General features: G+C 43.4%; 1 protein-coding gene across 2 annotated transcripts in view; it reads right to left on the bottom strand.

Moving 5' to 3' along the window:
- Window positions 1-27333, bottom strand: part of JAKMIP2 (janus kinase and microtubule interacting protein 2) — a 46089-nt gene extending 18756 nt beyond the window's left edge. Inside the window, exons 1-8 of one of the 2 annotated variants that reach the window (XM_027682539.1) lie at window positions 27224-27333; window positions 7732-7997; window positions 6622-7119; window positions 5215-5424; window positions 4205-4303; window positions 3433-3579; window positions 1560-1700; window positions 726-782 (exon numbers count right to left, since the gene is read on the bottom strand). In XM_027682539.1, the coding sequence (XP_027538340.1) occupies window positions 726-782; window positions 1560-1700; window positions 3433-3579; window positions 4205-4303; window positions 5215-5424; window positions 6622-7119; window positions 7732-7860 (1281 nt within the window). In that variant the 5' untranslated portion in view covers window positions 7861-7997; window positions 27224-27333. Of the gene's footprint in view, window positions 1-725; window positions 783-1559; window positions 1701-3432; window positions 3580-4204; window positions 4304-5214; window positions 5425-6621; window positions 7120-7731; window positions 7998-24295; window positions 24876-27223 lie in introns of those variants that run through there. The other variant, XM_027682540.1, reaches the window with a different exon arrangement.
- Window positions 27334-27351: the final 18 nt, after the last annotated feature.

The raw sequence follows: 27351 nt of genomic DNA, 5'->3' as shown, positions 1-27351 counted from the left end.
GACACCTCTAGGATTTACTGGTCTGAAATTCCCCATGTGTTGCATTACTTTCACAGAACATGCTGATGCACTAAGGGATGTCCTTGGAGGACCAAGAGCAAGCAATCAACCAGTATTTCTGCTTTTTGGAGGTGGGACATGAGTGTTGCAAAGTCATTCTTCACATCTAGCTGATAAAGGAGCTATTTGAACCACTACTGACTACTTAGCTCTAAAATTGTTGTAAATTATTCCACTTTTGGATTTAACCCAATTCAGGCTGATACAAAGGCCTGTGGAACCAAGCAGGAGAGAACGACACTCAATTTCTCAGGCAGGAACTTCTACTTGAAGAGTAGAGATGCACAAGGATTTTGCTTTAGCCCATATGTGCTGTGAAAAATAGACCACAGAAAACAGTGGGAAGGTCTCTTGAAATGTAAATAACTCTCAGACTAACAGACCTTGAGACCAATATTTATAGAAACCAGATGGAAGGACGAATATTGCTATTTCAAGGGGAGGGGGGAAGCCCCATTTTGCTGAAAGTAAAATAGCTGCACACCCTTAAACAAATTTCAGAGTGGATTTAAAAAGCTCTCCCAAAGTAACTAAGGTGTTTATAAACTTGATCATTAAAGCAGATTGTTATAATCCACAAAGCTCTCTGTAATCTGATTGCTAAAGTGTGTTTTCCTACAGAGCCTACTAGCATTTTGTAAACTGAAAACAATTTTTCTTTTTACCTTAATTGGCTTTGAGCTCCTTTTATGCTTCCTGCGACGAATGAGTTTCTCCCTGTCCTGGAAAATAAGATTAAAAAATTACTCTCTCTTCTCTTCTTTGCAGCTGTAGAAGGCCAAACCTACAGAGGAAATAAATCATAGAACTTCCAGTGACTCTCTGCATACATTCAAACAGGAGTCTGATTCCAGGTGGAAGGGGGGATTCATATCCAAATCTGAATGTGTGTCAGCTGAAAATCACCTGAAGAAAGCCCCTGTGCAGTTGCTTTGAGCAGCTGTCAAACAACAGCCACTGAGGGATTGCCCTCCAAAATCCCTGGGAGACCTCGTGCACGGGACTGGTTTGGACCTTGCATGAGGGGCTGTCTGCCTTCCCTGCCAAGGAGATGCTGCCTCTATCTCAGTCATTAAATGATGGGAGTGTTGATCTCACCACTCCTGGCAGTGATGTCTCAGAAGAGACAACAGCCTGTTTTGGAGTCTCTCCTTCTCCTCAACATCACAATGCAAAGTCAGCTGACAAACAAATTGTCAGCATTAAATGACAGAACACGCCTTGTGAACACGTAGGTACCTTCCCAAGCTCCACAGTTCTTAGTCTGCATTCCTTTCTGGAGCTCAATTCACACACAGTGTTATGCTTTGAGTTGTAGAGGCTGATGCTGCACTAGAAATTCAGTTAAACTGCACACAAGCACACCTACACCTAAACACCTGCAGATGTTAAAAGTAGGCAAGGTATTAACTCTCAGACCTCTGGTTAGAAGAAGAAATACCACCAGTGGTGGACAGTACACAGCAATCATTCCTAATTTCCCGGTGCTCTGGACATACCCTTGTTAACTCATCGATTATGTTCTGCTGTTCTATGACCTGAAGCTTTAAGAATTCAGTTTCTTGTTCCTCATTGGCCTGATCCAGGTCATTGAGAGATCTTAACTTCTTTAGAGGGGGATGTGATGTTATTTTTTCTCTCTGTGGTAAGAAGAAACAGATAAAATAAGATCCAACACCTAAAAGACCACCTTTTACTTAAAAATTAGACATTATCTCTCATTTGAGCTGTAGAGCCCTTTGAATATGCTTCTGCTAAACCATTTTTATTAATACCCATCAGTGCCTTTTAACAATAAAGCAGCACAACAAGGCTGAGTTCTTCAACCAGAACAACAAAGCTTTATCTATTTAGTTATGGTGTGTCAATACAGCTTCTACAGCAGCCCTTAAAGGTCACATACTGTAGTTCTTCCCTGGCCACGCATCAAGATGCCCCCAGATGTGGCAAATAGAGTTGAACCTGTCCAGTGGGAATGCAAATAGTATCCACTCCCATGACCCCATGTGCTTACTGATACTCAGTGTATGACCATACACAGTGAGGAAATGGACAGGCTTTACTCATGTGAAGGACATGCATCCAGTCAGACCAGGAGGGAAGGCAAAAAGTGGTGGTAACAGATCTATTTGAACTACAAGTCCATATCCTGCCTGCTCCTGAGCATATGTGGGAAAAGAGATGGTTACAGCCTGTGGGAATTACTGCAGCCACCCACAGCTCACTAAGGTTCATGATTTGGGCATCCATAGCATGAAGAGCAGATGTCAGGGAGCTGAGTTAGAACATATATGCTGTGTGTGCAGATATGCACCAGCAGTGCTGCCCACTGATGCCTAATGCATGCAGATTCCCCAGTCCCTTCTCTGCTCTGAGAGAGCCCAGGGGACTCTGATCTGCTCTACCACTGCTGTGGAAGAGTAACACTGACCTGTGACACCTGCAATAAGTTTATCTGTCTTCTGGGCATGGGTGAATTGCAGTCTTAAAGTGGATTAACCTCGTAACACTTAAGTCTTTTTTCTATGAGACAAGAAAGTGAATCTGATCGTCTCAGCCTAATCAGCAGGAAAGCTGTTCCCACTGCAGGGCACTCAGCCTGCTCAGGACAGTGGCTGCTGCAAGCCAGGGACAAGGCCCACAGACACACTTAGCAGGGGAACCTTACATCCATCTCCCAGAACATCCATCTCCCTGTTTATTAATGCTAAAGCAACATCAGTGCACGTGTAGGGGTACTGGGCCTGGATGCTGACTGACACTCAGGGCAATCCCTCTTGAAGGATATGCAGACATAAATGCTTTGAGCCCACTTCATATAGCCCCTACATGTGAAATTTATAGCCCTAGCCCAATTTAAACACCACCATTCTCCCTTTCCCATATCCATCTATCATGTATATGTTTTATGGAAAGAAGTATGTGTTCAGTGCCGCACCAGAACTTAAGTTTGCATCATCAGCTCTAACAAGAATATATATATGCAAGATGAACATTATGCTGGTTGAAAACATCACTCATAACAGCTTCCTTTTTGAGTTCCAGATACAAAATAGAACAGTAGGACATGCCTCAATAACGCAACTTTTTTTTCCTCTTTTTTTTAAGCAATTGAAACTTAATATTCTAAATTTGGGGACAGAATTAAAGACTGTGATTATGCATTCACCTAAATACATTGCCCATCTATGCATAATACACAGTTATACTATGTAAGTCTATAATAATACAGACCTAACCATGGCTGTATATTAGCAATAGTATTACACTCTAATACAACAGATACTCTCTGTGTATATATACATGCATACACTATGAAGATCTGGCCACCAAAACAGACATAGATCATCCATTTTGCTCTTCAGTACCAACCATTTCTATATTTTCTTTAGTGACTGCTTTGAGTTTATCTTCCATGCGCTGCAAAGACTGCATAAGTTCATCATTTCTCTTCGTGAGGCACTTGTTCTTTTCCAGAAGAGGTTTACATTGTTTCTCAGCTTCTCGGACACGTTTCAACTGGATTGATAATAGTAATAAATAATTGTCATGGGAGACATGAACATACTTGTAATTTGCAATCTTGATAAGACACTGTTTTGCAATTTTGACCTCAAGAACATTGAGGAGATCCAAGCCAGCTAAACTGACATGAAAGGACTGCATTAAGAATTATAGCTAAGGAATAAAAAAAACCAACAAGAGTTGAACTTATCACACTCATCCTTAATAACAGAAGTAGGAATGTGAACAGGTCAAAAAGCCAGGGTCCTGATTCAACACACAGGTATCACCAGAGGAGAAAATCAGACAAAGAGATCGATTCTCTGTTGTCCATACTCCCTAGACCCAGTACTTTAATATTCTCAGCCTAGTCAAATACTGGATAGACAGCATAGACCCTATTTCATTTACAAGTCTCACCACACACTGCTGTACGCTCAAAAGTCAAGGAGGAAACAGAAGCATCCAGGTAGAATCCTATAAAGCCTCAGTGCCTCAACTTCCATTGTGATTTTGTACTCACATAACTTCAGTGAAATTACTATTTAATACTAGGATAAAAAATCCTTCTCAGCCTCCCCTCTCTGCCTTTTCTTATGGCTCTCTCCCTCCTCTCTCTGCCAGAGCAAAGCTCACACACCAGTTCATTTCGTTCATCAACGAGCAACGTGTTCCTGTCCTCCAGCTTGCGGATGGTGGCGTTCAGCTCCGCTATCCTCTTCTGGTTCCTGCGCAAGTCCTGCGGGTAACAAGGGCGCAGTTACTGATCCTCTTCAACATTCATGCTTGGGAAGAGAATCCTCAAAAAACACACACACCAGCCAACCTCAGCTGCCATCATCAAGTTATCTTTAGGGACTTTTACAATACCGAACATGCCGGCAAAAATATATAATTTTTGGAAGGAAGTGTCTAGTTCAGGGAATACTTTATTTGAAAATGTTAAGCTGTTTGAAAAAATAAAGAAAACAACCAGATGGTAATTTTCTAGGATGGGGAGAAAAAAACTAAAATATTCCAATTTTTATTGCCTTTTCCTACAGATTGCTTCTATTTGCTGAGCCACTACATCAGGTGAAAAGGTAAGGACAACCCTTTCAGTATCAATTGCATTTACTTTCTTATTCCTCATTTGTGTATGTGAAAATATGCTTTCACATATGCTTTAGTTGTGTAAACACCTTCAGTTTAGTCACACAATGGGTGAGTTTATATATACATTCGTTGTGTAAACATCTTTGGGTTAGTCACACAATGGGTGAGTTGCATGTTTTGTGAATGACACCTGTGGGAAGAGTAAGACAGACAAAAAGGGGGATCTCCTAAGAGTCTCAAGGATTCCCCACCCCCTGCCCCTCCTAGCCCATCCTCCTAATTTTATCGTTTTTTGAGGATGCATGTTATCAAGGTAGTTATGGCCATCAAATGATTCTATCAAAGGGGCACTAATTACTTAAGATGTTTTATATTTGTAAATAGAACAATCGAGGAAACAAAGTTTTGCCCAACTAGTATTCTCTCTGAACACTCTACAGACATAATTTTTCTGTAGTGAATAAGACAGAATGTTTTCCAGGGCCTGAGAACCTATTTCAGCAAGCAAAACACATCCATGCTTCTGTTTTTCAGGGACCAGTAAAACCTGCATACAGGGCTGCTGCAGTGCTCTGAGCCATCTCCAGCCCTTCCTGGGATCTCTCTCTTGGGACTGCTCATGTTACACTCTGCCTCCTTCACCAAGAAGAGCTGCTCATCCAGAGCTTCCTTCTGCAGCTGCAGCTTCTGCACATAGCCTGTCTGTGTCTCCAGTTCTTTCTCCAAGGAAAATATGATCCTGTCTTTAGCCTTGATCTCGTCCATCTGAATGAGAGAAACACCAGAACAATATTACTGTGTGAAGGCGACAGCATCTCAGCCTTCTCCAATCTTGTAGTATATGATTTACTTAAGAGCACTGTTCACCCCTCAAATCTGCTCTACCAAACTGCACCAGTTTCTGCAAATCACTCTGGCAAAATAAAAGTACTATTACCTAGGAATGATATGAATCATTGCCTGAAAACAAAAATTATATCTATGTTAAATTTTGCCTGAAGCTGCCAAAGATCCTTTCTAGTCTTGCAGCTTTCTAGGCTTGCCAAAATCCTCCCCATAGCATTTTTCAAAGAGTAGGGCTAGGTGATGATCTCCATTAACTAGATGTCACTCTGATACAACCTCCTCCACTCTGACAGCAATACAGTGCCATTGGAAACCATTGTGTAAGTCTGAGAAAAGTAATTCTGGACACGTTCAAGGTTCTTATGCAAGTAAATAGCCTTTAAAAAGCCTTTCATCAGTTGCTAAAGACAAAACCATATAATAGCAGAACCTGAGTTGATTTTACTAAATGGCTTTGTTTCATCCTGAAACTCACTACAGTTCTTTTTTATACTAAAAACCTGAAAACAGCTCCTCAATTTCAGATGAGAAAAAAAGAAGAGTAGTTTGTCCTCAAGGTGAGGCGGAACGAGCAAGTGCCAGCGCCGTTTGGAGAGTCTCAGTGGGAGCACTAAACTGGGGAGTACCATTCCTAGACCATGGCACAGGGAAACAAGGCAACCTGCACCATTGCTGGTGTGGGCCTCTTTTCGTTCATTTTCCCCAGTAATTACTGAAGGCTATGCCAAGACCAAATCAAAAGGTGTCTCCCCTCCTGCCATGGTTTAACATGTTCAGGGCACCATAACATGGGCTGGAGAAACCAACAAACTGCAAGTGCAGATGCAAATGCTCTTTATCTGACCCTTTTCACCACACAGGTATTAACATCTCAGGAAGCCAGATCCTTATGGACTAGGCCAACCCCTCTCCTGCTTTAAGTTGTTAGCTGCCATCACAGTGCTCTAGCTGACTCACCATGATCTCTCTCTTCCTGAGAAATGACAGTGAGAAGTTTGTAACACTTTTTCAAAGTGAGGTGCATTGCAGAGTTTTGTTATGCAGAAAAAGCTAAGAGACATAGAAGGCAAACTCAGTGCAGCATAAGAGAACACATGAACTGTTTTGATTACTGACCAGGCGTCGGATATCCCTTTCACTCTCCCATTTGATCTTGGAAATGGCTTCCTGGTGGGACTGGTGCTCACTCCGAAGATCCCCCGCCTTGATCTTATCGGCCTGGATCATGTTGTTAAGGGCCTCATCTACCTGCTTTTTGGCAGACTTCAGTTCAGTAATTTCCTGCAGAAGCTTAAGGCGCTCAGAGTCGAACTGTTTTCTGGCCTCCTCGCGAGCCTCGATGGTCAGCGCTGTCCGTACTTTGTCGCTGCTCCCGTCCCGCAGCGCGCACAGAGCCGACTTGAGCCGCTGAATCTCGCTGTCCCGGACCTTCACCATCCGCGTCATCTCCTGCTCGTGCTGCTTGATGAGGTTCTCCCTCACAGCCTGCAGCTCCTTCATTTTCTCCTCATGGAGTTTGGCTTTCAGCTCCGTGATCTGCACGGTCTGTTTGCGCTGCTCCACCTCGCGGATGCGCTTTGTTTCTTGGGTCTTCTCTCTCTCGAGTTTAGCAACCTGCATGGAGATACAATGAAAGTCACCTGCTGCCAATGTGACGTCGTCAAAACAAGCCCACCCAGATACATCCATGCCAACATCCTGCTGCAGACCCCAGATAATCCTCCACCCTCCTACAAAAAAATATGGGCCAGCTCCTGAGGCATTCACATGGGTTACACTGCCTTTACTCAAACAAAACAACTCTGTCTTCTCCAGGTGTCCTGCCTCCCACAGTGACACTACACATACTTTCAGTATTTCCTTAGGAAATAAGACTCCGTGTATGTATGTGCATTTGTCTAAAACCCTTTCTAACCCAGCAGTCAACATCAGTCAAATTCACCAGAAAACTGGAGGGCTCAGGAATAGCAAGGTTCCTACAACTTCCATGAATGTACCGCTCCATTTCAGGGCCAGAGGCTTCTTAAACTTGTAGCTCAGTAAAAAGGAGTCTTTTCCAAGGGAGCCACAAGACATCCACAGCAAGTGCTGTAAGTTGGGAAAGAATCAGACCACTGTTCTTGGAAAGAGCTGTGTGGCATCTGTTGAATTCTGTGATACCACTTTTTCCATGTGTTTCTCTTCCTCAGCACAGACATTGCTATTTAAAACCAAATCCTCACTTACCTTAGATTTCTCCTGATGCAGCTCAATTTGAATGTCTGTTAGCTTGGTCCTGAGTTCCTCATTGGCAGCCTGTAGGGCAACAATCAGTGCCTCAGGCTTTTCGCCCTTGCTACGTCCTTTTTTTGACATGGTTTCTTATCTGCGAGAGTCCACGTGTTTATTTCAAATACAGACTGCCATCTTTTTCTGGTCCTTTCAGAGCCAGTTAGTTCAGCAACCACTGCGTGACATTCCTTAAGGTCCTGGACTCAGCTGCTTTGGAAGCCCTGCAAAAAGTAAGACATACTATTTTTTGTCAGTGGACACTGCAGCAGGACAGCTCACATGGTTACAGATCACAATAGAAAGCTCCCATCTCCAAACACTGCAATCTTTGTCTGAAAACCTGCAAGGGACACCCCAGCACAATCATGCTTCTGTCCACCAGCCTGGCCCACTCGTGGGGATTGCATGTACGTCCTTTTTCAGTGCTCAGAAAGGGGCACTGTGCACTGAAGACAGGAGTTCTTTTACCATAAGGATTAGTGCTGTTGAAGGCACAGGACTAGAATGGACAGGTTATTTAATCCAATCCTTGTAGTCTGAGGCAACCACAAAGCAGACACTTCACTCTCAAGGATCTACCAACCATATCATTCTCTTCCCCTTCCCAACCCTTGATCCCCTGAAAGATCTTGTGCCAAACTCACTTTTCACAGCACTCCTACCATCTGCCACAGCAGGAAAGGGCAAGTGCTGGTCCTCATCAGCATTCTGGGTCTCTATAGAAGCAGAGAACTAATGATGTGCAAAAGCCTGTTCAGCCTGAAAATTGACCCCTTCACCACTTCCAAGGGATTGTAAAAAAAATTCTACCAATGGTTTCTGTCAACTGAATTTTATTGGGAAAATTCTGTCCTAAGCCAAGGTGATGCAATAAGCTTAAATCTAAGCACATCAGCATGATATACAGACCAGGAAGCCAAGGGGGTTTTCCATATCACTGAGAACACGAGTGTCCTTTGTCTCATATACCTGTTGTTCAGGGTTTTTTGGTGGGGGGGAGGTGGTGGTGGTTTTTTTGCATTTGTTTTGGATATTGGCACTGACTGACAGCCTCAGATAAAGAGATATTCTGTCTACACACAAAATAAACATGGGTTTAATAAGCTGCCTAGAAATTTACGTCCACATGTCTCAGCAATGAATTAGATGGTGCCATGTTCACATGGTCATTCTGACTTTCCTACCACATCCATGAAACATGCAGAAATGACACATCCTTACTGATCCTGCTATCCTGAAAACACTGTCCTCCATCACCCAGGGCTTCCTATGCTGCTCCCAGTTACACCACCTCTGAAATCTTGGCATTGCTTTGTATACAGCTAAACATTGGTCTTTTATGAACTGTTTTCGTCCCAGAATAAGCCACTTTGGATGCTCAGGCCTGAAAGAATAAAGAGATAAATAGAGAGATGCCCATCCTACGGCTGGAATGCTGGGGTGCCTCTGGACAGCACAGAGTGAATGGCAGCAAAAAAGCCCATGTCAAATGGTAGCACACTTGAGCTGGAGAAAGAACACATTAAAGGGAAAATCCATAATGAGGGTCAAAAAACATATTCTCAGTCTTCTACTAAAGGGTAATTTAATCCTTAACAGCTAATCAAACAGGCATTTTTATTTTTTCCTCTGCAGACTTAAACCAGAGGTTTAGTATTTAGTATGCACAGCCATTCTAGAGGCAGCAGTGATATGCTGAGAGCACAGAAATTTGTGGGACCCCAGGACTGCTGAGCTACCCATCTTGAGCTGAGCAGACAAGGCTTCAAGGAAAGTAGCAAAGGGCAAATAGAGAAAGCAGAATATTTTCTACTCCTGTGAAAGGAAAAATGGGACACAAAGCATGAAATTACTCTCATTATCCTGTGACAAAACACCAGCAACTCGATGGTTTAGAAACTGAAAGTGGTTTTTCTTTTGCTTATGAGCCCCCTTCCTTCCTCACTGCAAGCCTACACGGTTCATTGCTTTCACTAGCACTGTCAGGTTTAATATTATCCTGCAGGCTCCTCCAGCAAAAGCCTGCTCTCACAGCCCTGCTGCCAACAGTAACAACTCCAGGAGTTCTGCTATTTTGTGTGCAGTTTGCCATTTGATACAATTGATGTTTGGTCAAAACACAAAGATTTGCTCTGAGAAGCAAAAGGCATCACTTAATAACTGAAGCCACCATCCTGATCTTTTGAAATGCAAAATACTAAGAAAACAGGAAGCACCAGAACCATCTGAAAGGGAATGACAAGTGTGGGTATACACTGTCTACCTGGCCTGCAAAGAATGAATGTGATAAAACTGGGCATAATGTCACCAGAAGTGCAGTGCTGTGTGCAACTTTCCTGGTGAATGAAAAGAAAATCTCTATGGCATAAGGATGAAGCAGATGTCAAGGATGGCAGAATGACTGATGAATGTACAACTGCTCTTCAGCAGTCAGTGTAAACAGCGCATCCTAAGGGGCCACAACCTTATTCCTGTTGAAATCACTGCAGACTGCCCTCTGCCTTTTCTGAACTGTGTCTGAGGGAGGAAGAAAATCTTTCAATTAGCCCAAATTAAACAGAGCTTGGAAACAGGAATAAGCCCAAGAGCAGTACTGTCCTCCTCAAATCTCTGATAGCTCCTTAAAATGAAACTGGATGCAGGTAACCCTCTGACTCCTGATGCAACAGCAAGGAGGACCTAAACACCTCTGAAGCTGCTGCACACCTTGGAGGATACTGGATGGTAAATCCTTCAGTTACAACAGATCCACCACCCCACATCATGTAACAGATGAGAGTCTGAGCTGGGTTTAGCAGAGTTGAACAAAGCATTTCAAGTACTAATGGCAATTAATTTCAAGAAGTCCCAGCTCATGGGACTGGCTGCAGGTCTGTTCAGGAATTATCTAGTAATGGAATGACTCCACGGGAAGTATAACAGCCACAGGCCACATTGTCACTTCCCCACCTCAGCTTCCACTGAAAGGAAAACTGCATAGTTTGGAAGAGCCTATTCCTACTGTATCTCTTGATCTGGACATCAGGCTGGAGAACCAGACTTCACAGTAAGCTGTGGGGCACTGCATCCTCTGAGATGCATATTGAGTTAAAATCTAGTTAATTCACTGGAGAATTTGCCACACTTTTAATGAGAAGTAGTAGCACATTGCTATAGGCTGTGGAGTATTTATCAGTAAGAGCTCATAGCTACACTGGAACTTAAACTGCTACAGCAGTACAAAAAGGCACATTTGAGTCTTAAGGTTTGTTAGTTGTTTTGGGGGGTTGACTTCTGTTGGGGCTTTTTTTTAGGATCAATTCAAGCTTAGCTGCATGATATAAGCAGGTAGAAGTTTATTTGTATTCACGCTCCCAGAGGTCTCAAACAAATATTAGCCTCTCAGCATGACAAACACTGAGTGTGCAGATAAGAGTGTGTTGCTTCCCGTGGCAGAACAAGCCATAAAAGCATACATGCCTCAAGGAAAACACTCCATAATCTTTAAGGTTGAATGTAAAGAGATAAGTATAACTGGATCAGCAATTACACTGGAAGCTTCTTCCTATACAATTTCTTTATTCTTTTGTTTTCCTTCCTTCCTACAAATTTCACCCATTGCTATTTCTTTTATTTTGGCTTCCATCCTTTCCTTTTTAAATTCTTTTTCCCATTATTTGCTGTTTGCTCTAGTTCTTTCTTTTCCATGGCATTGCAGGTTACCTTCTTGTTGATACTTGGGTTTAGTAATACCTTAGGAGAGTACAGAGGAAAACAACACCTACACGTGCTCCTCGATAGCAGCATTATCCTTTATCTGAAGTGGCAAAGGAATCTGTTCTGAATGTTGCTCCCAATCATAATCTATGTATAACACAGCTAACCTCTACCTACCTAATCAAGTTCTCTCCCTTTCTCCTATAGTCATTCGTTGTTTTGTTTTCTCCAAACCAATAAACGCATTTATTTACAAAAACAGGCTTTGCATATTACAGAAGTGGAAAAATACCTTTCTCTGCCTTTAAAAGAGACACCTTGGGATGGAAACACCTGGGAAAGAAGAAATGAGCGCTTTACCACCACAGCCTTTACCCTCTTGAATCAGAGTGTTCTGGGCCATGAGGTAGGTGGAGATGCCAAAGCATTACAAAGCCCTGTGCCTCTGCTTCAGGGACGTTGGGGATCACTCAAGTCATTTTCATCAGTAGCTCTCACGCTTTCATTCTCTGCGAAATTGTTGCTGCATGATACTGTCCAGAACAGGAAAATAGTCACAGATGTCTAGCTCCTTGAGTATGAAGTGTGCAGGTCTCTGCAGGGAGACACAAAGCCTCCATCGGGTACACCCAGATCTCAGAAGCAAAGAATATGAAGAACAGTCCAACCCCTCCCCTATCAGTCATGTCTCTATTGATTACAACCCTGAGACACAATTTCAGGCTGAAGGTGAAAAAGCAGTGGAATGAAGTTTGCTTTGAACACTCTTTTTTCTCTCTCAGCATGTATCCTGCTGATGAGGCCTTGGGAATGACTGCTCCATTTCAAAGTTCTTTTTAAGCCAGGCATGCCTCTCAGGGTTAAGCAATTAAGCAATTACTTAAAGACAAGACACAGATGTGCCCTGCCAGCACGTGGAAGGTCAATCTGAACTCTTGGCACAAGAAGAGGTGGCTCTGGGATGGCTGCTGAGAGCTGAACTCTGCTGGCTTTGGCCAAGAGAACCCAAATCCTCCTCAGTCAGGCCCCGACAGTCACAGCCACAGTCAGACCTCGGACTTGCCTCTGCTACTGCAAGTCTGAGCAGGACCTGAATACACTGCAGGCTGCTTCCTCCAAGCTCGCACTAAAATGTCAGCATGACCTTAGGCTGAACAGCCTTCAGCCTCTGAGGTGCTGAAGCCAACCAAGATGGATTAGTAGGGGCAGGAATCAGCTGATAACACGTTTCTCAAGAGGGCTTGTCCCCTGAAGCTGCTGTTGCAGAGAGTTCAAACATATCCTTGCCTGTTCACATCAGGACAAGGTCAGTCATACCCCCTCATCTGAAAGGATCCACAATGAAACAATCCCACAAAAGATATCTGAAAGTTTGGGGAGGGCTGGAGTTTAGCCTTCCCCTCTAAATCTGTAAAAATCACTACCATACTGAATATTAATCTGTCAACTTGGGGTCAGACCATTTCAAAGCAATCTGTTTTTAGGGAAGGACTTTGTCATGAAAGTTGAAGGCTCAAAATTGGCTCCTTTCTCTGTTTTGGTCTGCCAGGAACAAGACAAGTTGCAGAAAATGCCTTCCCAGTTTCACTGGAATAATAGCACAAGAGAAACAACACTGCCTTTGCAGGGAAAGTTCAGCCAAGTATGAAGGGGCGTGAGCATGTACCAATCAAACAGCCATGGGCATACATGCCCCAGTTCGCACGTGTGACAGGCAACCCCATATTTACAGAAATTGCCTGGTGCCTTGTCAGGAAAAAAGCTGAGGCCATTGTCTCTTACAGCACTACAACTCTCTGGTGGAGTTTCCCCATTTTTAGTAAGACTCTTATCTGTTTTATTGTTTTACTGTAATAAAGTGCATCAGAGGAATCTAGCCAACCAGTTTTCTCTTCTGAACCATCGATTTGCTTTTTCCACAAACTGTGTACAGGATCCACTTGAAATGGCATGTCCAAACTGTGCAGGCAAAATGAACTTCATGTGGAAGATCATGGTGGACTATACATGGTGGACAGAACTTGACTGTGGGTGCAAAGAGGGTCAAGGTCACACACTAGAAAATAATATGCATAATGCAAATTTTGCTCTTGCCCCAGCAAACACACTATGTTATACACCTTTATGTGTGGCTAGACATACAGACCTATATTCAAGGACATACATATAATGACATAACTGCAGACTATGCCTTTCCCACCTGGTAGTTACCAGGTAGGTTGTCTATGAATTCCAAAACATAGCTAACAGTGCAAACATACATCAGCTCAAAGAAGCCTTTAAAACAGTAGTCCTGAGCTTTTTCTCACCCCTGGAAAATAATCCTGGGCACACTATCCTCCAAGGGACTAGGACATGCTTTACTCTCCATCTTGACCTCACGTTTAAATTGTCATGTCCACAGGCAGCACAGGGTTTCACTGGCAACTCCTAACTGCAAAGAACTGGACCAGCCTCACAAGTCATTAAAAAAACATAAATTATATTGCATTCCCATCACTCTTGCCTACAGCTATTTGGAAAAAATAGAGAAACAATCTGTAAAACATGATCTCAGAGAAGACAAAAATCAGAACGGAAGAATATAACCAATCCCACTGTTAATCCATCAGCACAAAGCTAACTTTCCACTTGTACAGAACAAAACAAAAGAAATGAGAATAAAACAAGTACTTCTGGGACTTACAGATTCTTTCTCATCTGTCAAAAAGACTTGCTGCTGTATTTTGGGAATTCCTTGGCCTTCCAAGAAAAGCTTTTATTCTTATGTGGAATCGGTTTCACATAAAAAGGGAAGAGACAGCAGGTCGAGCAACCCCTCTGCCCCAGACACTTTACAGCCTGATGTGCTCCTCCTCCTCCTCAGTGCCCGGAGGGAGCTGGTCTAGGATGGGGGACAGGAGGGGATGGGGGTGACAGGCAGATCATTAACTGCTCATCATGTACACCAAGGCATCCAGCCGTGAGGACACAGGCTCCAGCATTCAGCCTTTCCCAAACAGGAAAGCTCACACTCGGAATGTGGCAGTCATCCCACATGGCTGAAGGAAAGAACCTGTCCATGTACCCACACAGACACACCTCTGCTCCTCTAGGCGCCTTTGTTTTCTGTCCCTCTCTCAGCCATCCATCTCATTGTCTTCTCTAATCAACTCTCCAGAACACCGGGCATGGGGAGCCATGGAGCACCCAATGGCCTCTGTGGTTCCCTGTGCCCCCGGAGCCCGGCTTTGCGCCCCCGGAGCCCGGCTTTGTGCCACGCACGAGGCAGCCCAGCCATGACCACTCCACTGGCTTGAACAGCACAGGGCTGCCAGTGCAGCCACAAGTGACTACAGCCACACTTCAGCCACAGGAGTCAGGTTAAATTACATATCTCCAGGCATCTTTCCTGTATCAGAAATAAGTGTTCCTGAAATGACAGGTGATTTTGCCGCCTCTCCAGGTGAGACGCGGGCTGCCCGGTCCTGCCGCTCCGCAGTGACCCCCCCGCAGCACTGAGGGTTTGCAGCTGTGGGTATTTTCTAGGTCATCCCCACAGAGCACAAACACAGCCCCGGCGTGCCCAGAAAAATGCAGCAAATCGGAATTGATCTGGACCACGGGGGAACAGGAGCAGCTGGAGACGGGATGCACGAGGGCCGCGCTCCTCTGGGCGCCGCAGCACGGAGACCACACTGTCACTGCGGTCCCTCTGAGGTCTCTCTTTAGATGGAGGCCTGTGGCAGTGAGCTCCCCTGAAACCCAGATGCAATTCTGACCCCAAGGTCAAAGAGCACAGGTTTTTATGCCTGTACTTAGCTAGCAAGCCTGAACAGTAATTTTTCAGAAAAGCAGAAACATGGCAGTTTCCACAGAATTTAGAGTCATTCCGCATCCCTTTAAAACATATTCTAAAGCATAGCCCCTCCTTACAGCAAAGCAAAGTGTCTTATGAGCTAAAATTTGCCTCCATACACAAAAACTCCAAGTCTCAACACAGGAATAACCTTGACTATGAAAGAACAAAGAGCACACGTTGTACCTCCTGAGGAACAATGAAACCTACATTCATTCAAAGTAGTAAAGATCACAGTGCAGGCATCTAGCAAAGGCAAAACTAAAACCAAGTAAATGCTCATAACAGCCTTTTGCAAGGGCAGAGAAAACAGCTCATCCCAGTAACTTTCATCATCTGGCCTTCAAACACCCGACAGAAATGGATCCAAAAATAGACTAAGAATGCTCCCTCCTGCACATTTTGTGCCCAAATATTTCAGTGGAATTTTGGCCTGTAACTCTTTTAAGTTTTGTAGAAAACGCAGCTGCAATATTTTCCTGTAAACAATAAAATCTTGAAAAAACTTTTTATCTGCTTAGTGTAGTACCGTACAACCTACCACGGGGTGAAAAATGAGTGCCTATGCCTTTTGGAGGATTAGGATCCAGCAGGATCCTAGTTTAAAAATGAGGCAAGAAAAGCCAATATCACACTGCAATCTAACCATTGGGGTTTTCACATCTATTTATTAACTGTATAAAATAAAATTCTGGACATAAGACAAACATCATCATTACCCTTTATTCATTTTCATTTGATAGCATTATTATTCCCATTTGTGGCTGCTAGATAAGAGAATGTTTGGAGATCTGGTTTATCAGTTTGGAGATGGGTAAACTGCTGAAAAATGAAGACTGCAAAGAAGGGGATAGTGCATAATGCAGTGCCAGTGGTGAAGCTTTGCAGGAACCATGATCAGAGCTCCAGTGCTAGATTCCAGGCAAGCTTTCCTGCATTATTCTCAGGCTGCACATTAACTTTCATTTTTTATTTAAGTACAAAACATGAACAGAATCATAATGATAATCTCCTGTGTTCAAACAGAAGAGACCTCTAAATATTTAAGTCTGTTTAACTCAACAAAAACTTCCATGCATCAGTAGAAGGAAGGGCAAGAAAAGAACTTTATTTCCCTGTGTTTTAACCAAAGAGGGAATTTTGAGGCTGTTCCAGTAAGTCTGACCATCATTAGAAGGTATTTCCTATGGCACTTTACTCATCCTTCTTCTCTAGAGTGCTACAGTGACAGCATCAGGACATTATGAGAGCAGCTGAATACTAAGGCTGCTAGAGAAAGATCACTTGCAAGCTGTGGACCACTTTCCCTGGCATGCTCCAGCTGTGGAGTGCTGTTTGTACAACCAAGAGCATCCACAAACCTTGTCTAGCCAGAAAGTCACATGGGATTTGCCATCGGTATCACAAAGCAAAGTGGGAGAAGCACAGTAACAAATCTCCTGTTGTGTGGTGATACAGTCAGTATGGGGGCTGGGATGGCCTGTGGAATTCAAACCTGCACTTCAGAGCAAAAGGTCCTGTTGCAGCAGTAATAGTTCAGTTCAAAGCCAAAGGAGCAATCTCACAAAATAAATCCTCAAAATTAACCTCAGTGAGTTACTACATACCACAAGGGTAAGACAGAGGAAAAATTTTAAATGTAATCTCTGCCCCAACAATCTTATAACTTGTTCAAAACCCCAACTCAATTACTGTGAACCAAGTACTTTCCAAAACACAAAAAAACCTATCCCTTTTCTAACACCAGGTGCTGTGTGTCCATTCTGCACAGCATGAATCTGTACCACAGTCACCACAGTCCCTTACTCTGTTATTAATGCATCTCCCAGCAGGCCTCATTACAGAAGAATATGCATATAGCTGTACATTTATAGCAAGTAGAATGACTGCTAATTATGCAACAGCTGCCTAATATGAGGACCACCAAATGCAAGAGGCATCTGAAACACTTGTGTGAAATAATTTTACAGAGATCCAATGAAAAACTGGTTCCATCCCTGTAACAAGAAGTTCCAATCGAATAGTTATCCACTTGTCTAGCAAACTGCAGTTAAAAAAATCTTACTTGAAATATAAAACAGTGCCTGCAGTTGAAAACTGCTTTACCAGTACATCTGTACAATGCTAAAGTAAAAGGGAACTTTGCCATGGATTACAACAGAAGCAGGAGACCAACATGCCTCCCATGGTAAGTGAATCCATAAAATGTACTTACAGCTGAGCCTGGGGACTTGGAAAAAAGAAGGAAACAGAATTCTATTAACTCCTAGAATCTTAATCAGCCATACTGCCTTTCATCTTGATGAATGAATAAATTAAAGTACTCACGTTTTTTCTTGCTCTTTGAACAATGCCACACATGTACCAGACTGCTGCAGTGAGGGGCTGAGAATTCATAGCTCTGGTCTGACTAAGAACACTTCAGCAGTGTTAAGCAGCATCCAGACTACTCAAATAACACATCTTAATTTCCTCTCTCAGGAGAGACCCAGAGAAGCACCATTTAGCCCAATTAAAGTTTAAATATGAAACCAGGTTTAAAGTAAAACATAACTGAACAGTCCCCTTTGCTGCATGGGTACTATCTGCTCTGGATGTGTGTTGAAGATGGGCACAAGTACCCAACTTTTATCTCTGCCAAGTCACCTCTCCAGGGGATGCTGCTCTTTGTAGGGTCACTCAAGCTCTGTTTACCACAGACTTGAAAGCTAAAAGACTTGTAACCGTAGATGTGTGTGGCATACTAGACTGGGATTCAAATGAAAATAACTTGGAACACAGTAGACAAAACTCTGTGCAAGCTGGAGAGAAACACAGAAAATATTCACTGACAGGTGCTGCACAATGAATATAATTGCACCCATAGTTCAAAGTGGTGACTTATCAGACCCAGGCACAGGAGTCTAACACACCCTGGGTTATCGTGAAAATCAAGAACAGACTCAGTAGTCTCCTCTCAAAATAGAAAGTCCTTTTTCCAGACAAGAAAAACATATCTGAGCTAAGAGATTTATGGAGTACCTTTGGATTCAAAGCAAAGGAAGTGAAACAAATGCTGCCCTCACTAAATGTAGCCCTTGACATAAAGGAAAGCAGCCTGAAGAAGCTGCAAACCCTTGTTGGACAGGACTGTGATGGGCAGTATCACCAAACACACCTTTATAACCACATCATCACCACACACTAACTCTGGAAAGGACTCTGCCTCTAAGTTATTGTCTGGCCAGTCCCTTGCCAGGTTTGGATTTTGTGACCTGATTGAACCTCAGCTGGGGTTCTGAACCTCACCAGCCTCCTGCAAGTGCTAATGTTCCCCTTGTAGCAGCAGAGTCAGGGCTCACAGTGAGTCTGCTCACTGTTCATACTGCTACACTTGATTCTGTGAGACTCACCAGAAAGCAAAAGCATCAATGGACTCAGGACTTCCAGAGCTGGTTCAGACTTCAGGGGCAGTTTCAGACAACATAAAAATGAGCAAACTGTGCAGTTCAACAGTATTTAAAAGTTAACAGCTCAGTGAACTGTTAATATAACCTGTTCTACCAACAATGATAAACAGGGCACATGCCAAGTTTGCTTACTTATTCCCAGGATTTGACAGTCCCCTTTCTCAGAAAACCCTAATACAAGGAAAAACACACTTCAGTAAGGATGTTGGTACAAGCACCAGCTCATCTCTATGTCCAGTTCAAGGATCAACTGATCACCTGTAACAAAGCATCTCTGACTGAATCCTCCAAAATCTGCAGTCCCAGGAGGAAGTTTCTGGGGATAACATAGCACCTAAAGTATTAGCAAGGGACTATCAGAAATTCTTGAATTGTCTCATTTGTGTGATCATCTGTGTTCTACTGAAGAGGAACTTGTCACATGGGCAAATAATTTTACTGCCATTGACCAAAGTCCTTATAGATGAAATTGCAATTAAAAGAAAGGGGCTTTTATTTTTCTTGCCCATAGGAAAGGTCGCACTCCCTCTGAGCTCACTCCAAGGGTCAGACTTCAATTTCAGTTACATTATAATTTTCTGCTTTCTGAGAGCAAGAGCAGGTAGAAACCACAACTCATACGCATGTCCCTCCTGACACCTTGCTCTCAGACACTTGGCTCTGCTCAAGTGACATTCACTCCACTGTGAAGTGGATTTAGCTGTGTGAACATGTAAAAACTCTGATCTAAACTTGTTTTCTTCTGGGCCCAGAGCCAGCATTTCAGCTCCTGCCAAGGTAACGATTAACATGCTAATTTGGAACTCCACTGACCCAACCCCCCATCAGAAATGAGTGCTGTGATTCAGGTTAGGAAACCCTAACATCAGGGGGTTTTCCAAATCAAGACTGCTGATCCAAGCAGCCTGGCTCTAGATCCCAATCCTGACTCTAGAACCAGAACTTCAGAACATGGCAAGCATGATGCAAATACCATGTGAAGCTTTTTCACCCTCAGCAAATCCTTTTCATGGTTCACAATTTCTGCCAGCAATCTGCAACAATTTTAAAAGAGGCATTTTCTACTCCCACAAAATAGTGAAACTCCCTTGGAACTAGAAGAGCAGTTTCAGTGTTTACCTGCTGGAAGTTTCATCCCAGTACCTAGACTGGATTCCTGCTTGTTTGCTGATGTGGTCTTAGCAATATTTTAAGGAACTAATATTTCCACATAAGCCAATTCCCATCACTGCATCAACTCTGTCAGCTACAAGGGGAACACTGGCCATACACGATCCCCTATGTCTCCAAAACCTGTCTCATTTGGCCAGTGGGATTTGAATGAATCCTAAATGACATCTTTGCTTTGGCTTTCGTTTACCAGGTTTCATCTATGCTTTGCATTCTTTCAGAATAAAATTCAAGCCCTAATTATTGCATCCCACCCTGTGCATGTTATACCACATAACAAAATACATAATTAATGAAAGCTGTGATTAATAGCACGACTTTTATTATTTTACTATAACATCATAATTCAGCATCCTGAGATCAACCCAAAAACTCAGACTTGCTGAAAAATATTTCCACCATTTACACAACTCTGTTCTGCATTTCTTTTTATAGTCAGAAAATTACACATTTCACATGGTAGTAGTTGACATGCATTTTATTCCACCAAAAGGTGACAAACAGCTCTTTAGAACAAATCCCAACCACTCTCTGCTTTTAACTGCACAAAAATCATTGTATTGTAGTTAGATTTTTAATCAATACCATAGTTATTTTCAGGAATATTAAAACTCACAATATCCCTTGGCTTTGGGGCTCTGCACACAGAATACAGGATGAATCTGGCACTGGGAGGCTGCTCATGCTAAAATTACCATTGGCCCTTGCTCTAAAACATGAACCAAAAACACCCTATCCAAGTTGCTGGCGACTCCATGGAAACAGTCAAAAGGGGACAGAAGCATTATTGTTATCTGCAGCAAAGCTAAGCAGATTTGTTAAACCAATATTCCAGTATTCTGCGGCTAAAATACCATCTGTCTCTTTTCCATACAATTATTTCCCCAGGAGCTGCCATAACACAATGCACATTGAGATCAACACTACCAGTGAAAAACAAAATCCTGCCCTATCCCAAAAGGAAACAGCCATTTTCCAGAACTGGTACTTTTCAGCATGAGACGCACATGGACACTGACTGGAGACTCTATTTGAGAACAGGAGTATCAGGACAAGGACGAGCTCTCCCAACCTGCCCAGCTCACTGCAAGAAAACATTTCAATGGGTTTGTACTGTGGGCATTATTCAAGACCCATTCTTAGCTTACAAAAAAGATGTTTTTTGTAAATGTATTTTATGCAAGTAGGGTCACACTCACCCACGAGACAACACACACTGCCTGGAAGAGAAACTCTGCAGTTCACAAAGCTTATAGTATCAGCTCCTGCTTTATTTGATTTTGACTTTAAAACCCAACAAAACTATCTTTTATTTAATTGAAATGTATATAAACAAGACAACAACAAACAGTGAGGGAATATTCATGCCCCGTATCCTTCTCCTGAAAACCTCTTCTTTTCTTTCTAAGGCCATAACCAAGATTATCTCTTGTCTTACAGATACCAGAGGAAGACATTTTACATTCACCACTAAAGATTGTCAGGTATTTAAATAATTTCTCTATTTAAAGCAATAAGGTTAACTTTGGAAGTTTTTGCAATTTTTAGCTCAGCTCTTGATACAGCCAATAATGGCAGATATTGGTTTCAGAATGAAGCAGAAAAAAATCTGCACTCCAGCCTCCCACATTCACTTTTAACAATGTAGATCTCTACCATGGATTCTTTTCTTTTTTGAACACCTTACTTCCAATCAGATTACTACCTTCTTGCAGTTTCTTATCAGGTTGCAATTCAGTGTAGCTTCAAAAAATGTATTTTCTTCTCCCATCCTATTGCTAATAATGCCTTAGGGAACCTCATGTACACATTGCTCTAATTTCCCATGTCCTGTATCCCTCTTGCCTTTTCCTTCCATATACTGGGAAAAGAATATGAATGTTCCCATTACCAGGGAAATTCAGGAAAAAAACTAATCCAACAGTTTATCTCTTCACATCAGCTTTTCAGCAGAAATGCAAACACGTATTTTACATTAGCCATTTCTAACCATCTTTTAGAGTCAAAATACCTCTAAAAATAAAAACATTACAAGCAACATTGACTAGAAACACTCAAGATTATTCACTTATGAACACACTGTAACCTGAGTTACAGTTCTCATTTGTGAATTGTTGTGAATCTCACCCCTCTACCATATGCTGAAAGATGGGTTCCTTAGTCACCCCTGGAGTCTGTGAACTCTTCAAGAATGGTCTGAATGGACTTTCATCAGATAACAATAGAAACCTTTTTTTTCCCACCAATGGCACTGCTCAGCTGAGGAACAAGTGCCTGTCATGCCCTGCCCTCTCAACAAAACAGAAATGAAAACGTGTAACACCACACATGCTGACTTAAGTAGTTCTGCCTATAATGGGAAGAACAGAATTTGACAAATAAACAATTAGGATAAAGTGAAACTCATGTTAAATGTAGAATTTATCCTTACAGTTTACTATTTAAAAACTACTCCTGAAACGTGCAGGGTGATTTTTAGCTGAACTGTGCTGCTTTAAAAATGGAAGCACCAGCTTCCATTTTTATGATGGTGACCAGGTCTCCTCCCATGTAAGCAGGTGATGAGTTGGATTCTCAGCTGGAAAAGGTGTAAGCATGAAACAGCACCCACTAGATCCAGCTGAGATGCTGGTTCATAGTTGACGTGACAAAGCACAAAAAAAAAAAAAAAATCAAGAGGTTTCCCTTATGAGACATTCAGGATACTGTTTTGAACACAGATTTCCATGAAGGCTGAAACCAGAAAATCATTTTCTGGTAATTTCAGAGAGATTTGAATATTCATTAAGCTACTGGATACAATTTCAAATCAACTTCCAAGGACAATGCTTACATCTTCATTGAGCTCACCTAACACAGGCCCCCACTCACCGACACCCACTGCACATTCCAAGGGAACGGCAACATGTAGGTCAGGCTGTGACCCACAAAAACACAAAGCAGGAGGGATCTGTGAGCACAGAGCCCTGCTGGGCTCTGCTGGGCAGGGATCCCACCTCTGGGAAGGCAGGGATGTGTGTCACCCATGGCTGTGCTGGGAAGGCAGGGACACGTGTCACCCATCAGCTGTACCCCTGAAACACACGCTGGACACACTCTAATCTCACAGCTTTGTTCTTTAAAGCATTTCCAAATTAATTAGTGCAGCCTTTCCTTAGTTATAAGCTACCAAACAGTAACCAGCACAATTATTCTCTCAGCTGTAAATAACCCAATCTTCTTCCAGTGCAACAGTCCCCACATACTCTTTGTTTGCTAAAGATTGTAACTGATCACAATTTCCCATCAGAGAGGGGACATGAGAAGGTGATATTATTAAGGGCTGTATTAAATTAAAGCAGACTCTTCAAAAATGACTGCATCTTATTTTCTTCCTCACCTACGCACAGAGATGGAACAGAGCAGCTTGCAGAACCTTAAACATTGAGTACAAATAAATACAGTGAAAAAACCCCTCAAGGACTTACCTACAAATCACAGAAGTTCAAAACAAAAATCACATTAATGTTCATGAAAACCTAAGTGTATATTATGTATTAATATAATTTTAAGTATTTTAAAATTTTTTGTACACCAGGCTTACCCCAAATGCACACAAAACAGTACAGTATTGGTTCTAATTAATTTCTATCACCTGTAACATTAAAAGTTCTAAGAATTTGGCTTAAACTGTAGAAATTAATAACAAAAAGTATTTTTCCACCCATTAAAAAAACAATTGAGTGAATTTTAGCAAACCAGTGCACATACAGAAAAAATCAAATCCAGAAACCCTGACTCCACCATTTCTCCCAACTTTATTTGCTCACTCATTACTGCTTGCCCTAAACCACCTGGGACCTCAAAGCAATTGTCAACAGCTGTTTCTTCTTTTTTCAGTTTTAGTTTCCATGTTATTTAGACCTTTTGTTTACAGTCCATGCAATGTAAGGTTTAACAAGGCTTTCCCCTAAACACTTAAAAGAATATTACAATAAAAAATTTCAACAAATGTCAACAAATATCTTGAGAAACGGAGTACAGGTGTGAAGCAATATATTACCTCCTGGGTGGAGATGGAAGGAATTAATGAAGTGGGAGAAAACGTGCATTTGAGCATCAGCTGTTCTCAATTAATTCAAATAATTTGTTTTATTATTTTTTACTAAGTAATCTGAGATTCTGTTATACTTTGCATTATCATTTCCAACATAAAAGATCTGGCATATCGTACCAACTCTTCTATCCTAACAGTTTTCTTAGGTACATCAGTTTGCTTTGTTATCCGTCTGAGTACATTTCATCCAAAGTTAGAAGAGCAACTGTAGTCTATCCAGTCTTCATTTGTATTCCTTATTTGTTGGTACTTGTTAAGCTGTTAACTAACAAGGTTTCACTGTGCAGCTCTGTACTAAAACGTGTGCTGCATTTCTGCTCGTCTTCCTCATGCAACGCTGCCGTGGGGATGGTCACAGACATCAGCTCACTTCTGACAGCTCCCCTTCTGACAATTGCTGGTGCAGACTGCTCAGCACAGGGAACTGCTATGTCCAAATGTCATCTTCCAGGGAAAACACAGACCCTAAAGTTTCCAGGACGTGTGACAGTTTCTCAGCAACCCACCAGCGATCCAAATGCACGGCCAGCAAAGCAAACAGCACCATCAGTTCCAGTGAGAAGAACTGAAAGCCCATGTTCCTGAAAGTGCTTGCATGTATCATTTCTCCTTTAAAGTTCATTGGATGCTTTGGAATCCAAACTGCAGACTGTGATCCACACTGTTCCTCTGTCATTTCCAAGGAGCTGCATTTACACTCATCTGACCTGACAGCGTTCTGTGTGGCCGCACCACAGAGCTTTCTCATGGTTCTTCCCAGCATGCTGTCGAATTTTCTATTTAGAGCCCCACCTCCTGGAGCAAAGATTTCTAGTCCTCATATTTTAAAGGAGAAATTCAAATAGACCTTAAAGATACAAAACCTAGAAGTACTACCAAAATTACATTTTTCTACCCTCATGGATTCTGGATATTGAGAGCTGGTGACAGAGAACTGCACAGATGCTTTGCACAGACCTATAAAGAGAAAGCAGCAGAGAATCCATCTCTGAAGATGGGAAGATAAATTTGTTATAATCTGGTAAAGACCAGATCTTCAAGGGATATAGATTTATAGAGGAACTTTGAAGATGTTACCTGCCTGGAATTTAAGTAAGCTATTGATTTAGAAACACATAATGCAAACATGTAATTGTAAATTCAAGTAAAGCTGTAAACATAAATATAAAACAAAATAACTGGGTTTTTAAAACAAAAATATTTCTTTTGCAATCTTGTAGTGCAAACATTGCATTGCCATGCACAAAGATTAAAGAGAAATCTGACAGAACCCAGAAGATATGAAATCACTGGAAGTGGCTGCAGTCCCATAACTTGATTAGAATCACAGAGTATCTCAAGTTGGAAGGACCCATGAGGATCACTGAGTCCAACTCCCTGCTCCTCACAGGACCACCTAACACTAAACCACATTACTAAGAGCATCAACCAGACACTCCTTGAACTCTGACAGGTTTAGTGCCCTGACCACTTCCCGGGGGAGTTTGTTCCAGTGCCCAACCACCCTCAGTGAATCAGCTTTTCCTACTGTCCAGTCTGAACCTCCCTTGATGCAGCTTCATTCCATTTCCTTGTGTCCTATGGCTGGTCACCAGAAAGAGGAGACCAGCACCTCCCCCTCTGACCCCCTTGAGGAAGCTGCGTTGGGGTCACCCCTCACCCTTCTCTTCTCCAAGCTGAACAAAGCAAGTGGCCTCAGCTGCTCCTCCTAAGCCTTGTCCTCAAGACCTTTCACCATCTTGGTTGCCTTGCTCTGGACACACTCTAATAGTCTGATGTGCTCCTTGTATCGAGGCACCCATGGTGTCTGTTGATTGACGCAGAAGTACTGATACAGCACTTGTGTCCTGCACCCTCTTCAACAATGACCATCTCACCACTCCCAGATTTCACCAAAAGTGTGGCCATTCCTGGAGAACCTCTTAGAACCACTGGGTATTTACCTCAACGAAGCACCCATCTGAACCAGGTCAAGTGCCAGCAGAGGCAGCATTTACAGCACAGCAGGCCTGGGTCTGAAATTCCTGTGCAGACCAGCAGGCCAGATCAATAGAAACAAAACCTGAGTCAGAGCAGACGCAATAAATCCCACATTACTGTCTGAAAAGGGACAATACATTCTCCTGATGGGCTACCCAGATGGCTAGACCAGGCATGATATCTGCACTACTGCAGAATCTGACCCAGCAAATCAGAGACATTGAGAATGGGAGTCCAACGTGTCACCTTACAGTAATGCACCGGACAGCATCACAATGCAAATGTTTTAAATAATACACATAGTTCATTTTTTTCCTTACAAGAGTTGAAATTAAACTTCTAAGATATGTAATTTTCTATGTTCCCAACCTATAAGGTATGATCAGCACCTTTTATATATTTGCATTCCCAGCAAAACCAAGAAACGGTCTACAAATGAGTATTCAGTGCCATAACGTAGCAAAAATGCAGGATCTAGATCTGACCTGAGTAGCCATAATGAAACTGAGGGATGGCAATCCGGTTATTTCAGCATAAATTGCACACCAGCCCAAGAGGCAGGTTTCATCCATCAGTGGCTGTGAAAAAGGCACTGCACGTACAAAGAGATGCATCCTGCGGGGTCCGCGGTTGCAACGAAGAACAGAATGTCTTCACACACACACACGGCAGCACTGACAGCCCAGGACACGCACAGGTGCCATTCCGAGCATCCCGCTGGGCAGGGAGCCTTGTGCACGGCCGTGTGAGCGCCGGAGCGGCCACGGTGCGAGTGCGAACGAGCGCGGGGAGCGCCCGCAGGGCCGCGCCGGCCCCGCTCCGCTCGGGCTGCCCCGCCGAGGCCCGGCCCGACCGGCCCCGGAGCATCCCGGGCTCCGCCGATCGCCCCCGGCCCCGGAGCATCCCTTCCCTTCGCTTCCCTTCCCTGCAGCAGCCGCCGCGCCCAGCGCGCCGCGCCCGCACCGTGCGGACAATGACCGGCGGGCGCACAATGGTGCGGGGCCGGCGGGCGGCTGCGGGCTGCGCCTGCCACGCCTCTCCCGCCATCGCCTCTCCATCACCAGCGCCGGCTCCCGCTCCCCTCCCCTCCTCTCCATCACCTCCATCGCTGCCTCTCCCCCGCCGCGCCGCCGCCCCGGCCCCGGCCCCCCGCAGCCGCCCGGTCATTGTTCCGCCGCCGCGGGCACCGGGCGACCCTCCTCGACCGCCGCCGCTCACCGTGCCGCGGCCAGGGGAGGATGCCGAGCGGCGAGGGACGAGCGCGGCGCATCCATCTTCCCGCCGCCGCGGCGGCTCCAGCGCCCGCACCGGCCCCGCCGCCTCCTGCGCGCCGGCGCTGAGGGCGG

Source organism: Neopelma chrysocephalum, unplaced genomic scaffold (assembly GCF_003984885.1).
Source record: "Neopelma chrysocephalum unplaced genomic scaffold, ASM398488v2 Primary Assembly neopelma1_63, whole genome shotgun sequence".
Taxonomy (NCBI): Eukaryota; Metazoa; Chordata; class Aves; order Passeriformes; family Pipridae; genus Neopelma; species Neopelma chrysocephalum.
This window is presented reverse-complemented; position numbering and strand designations above follow the sequence as displayed.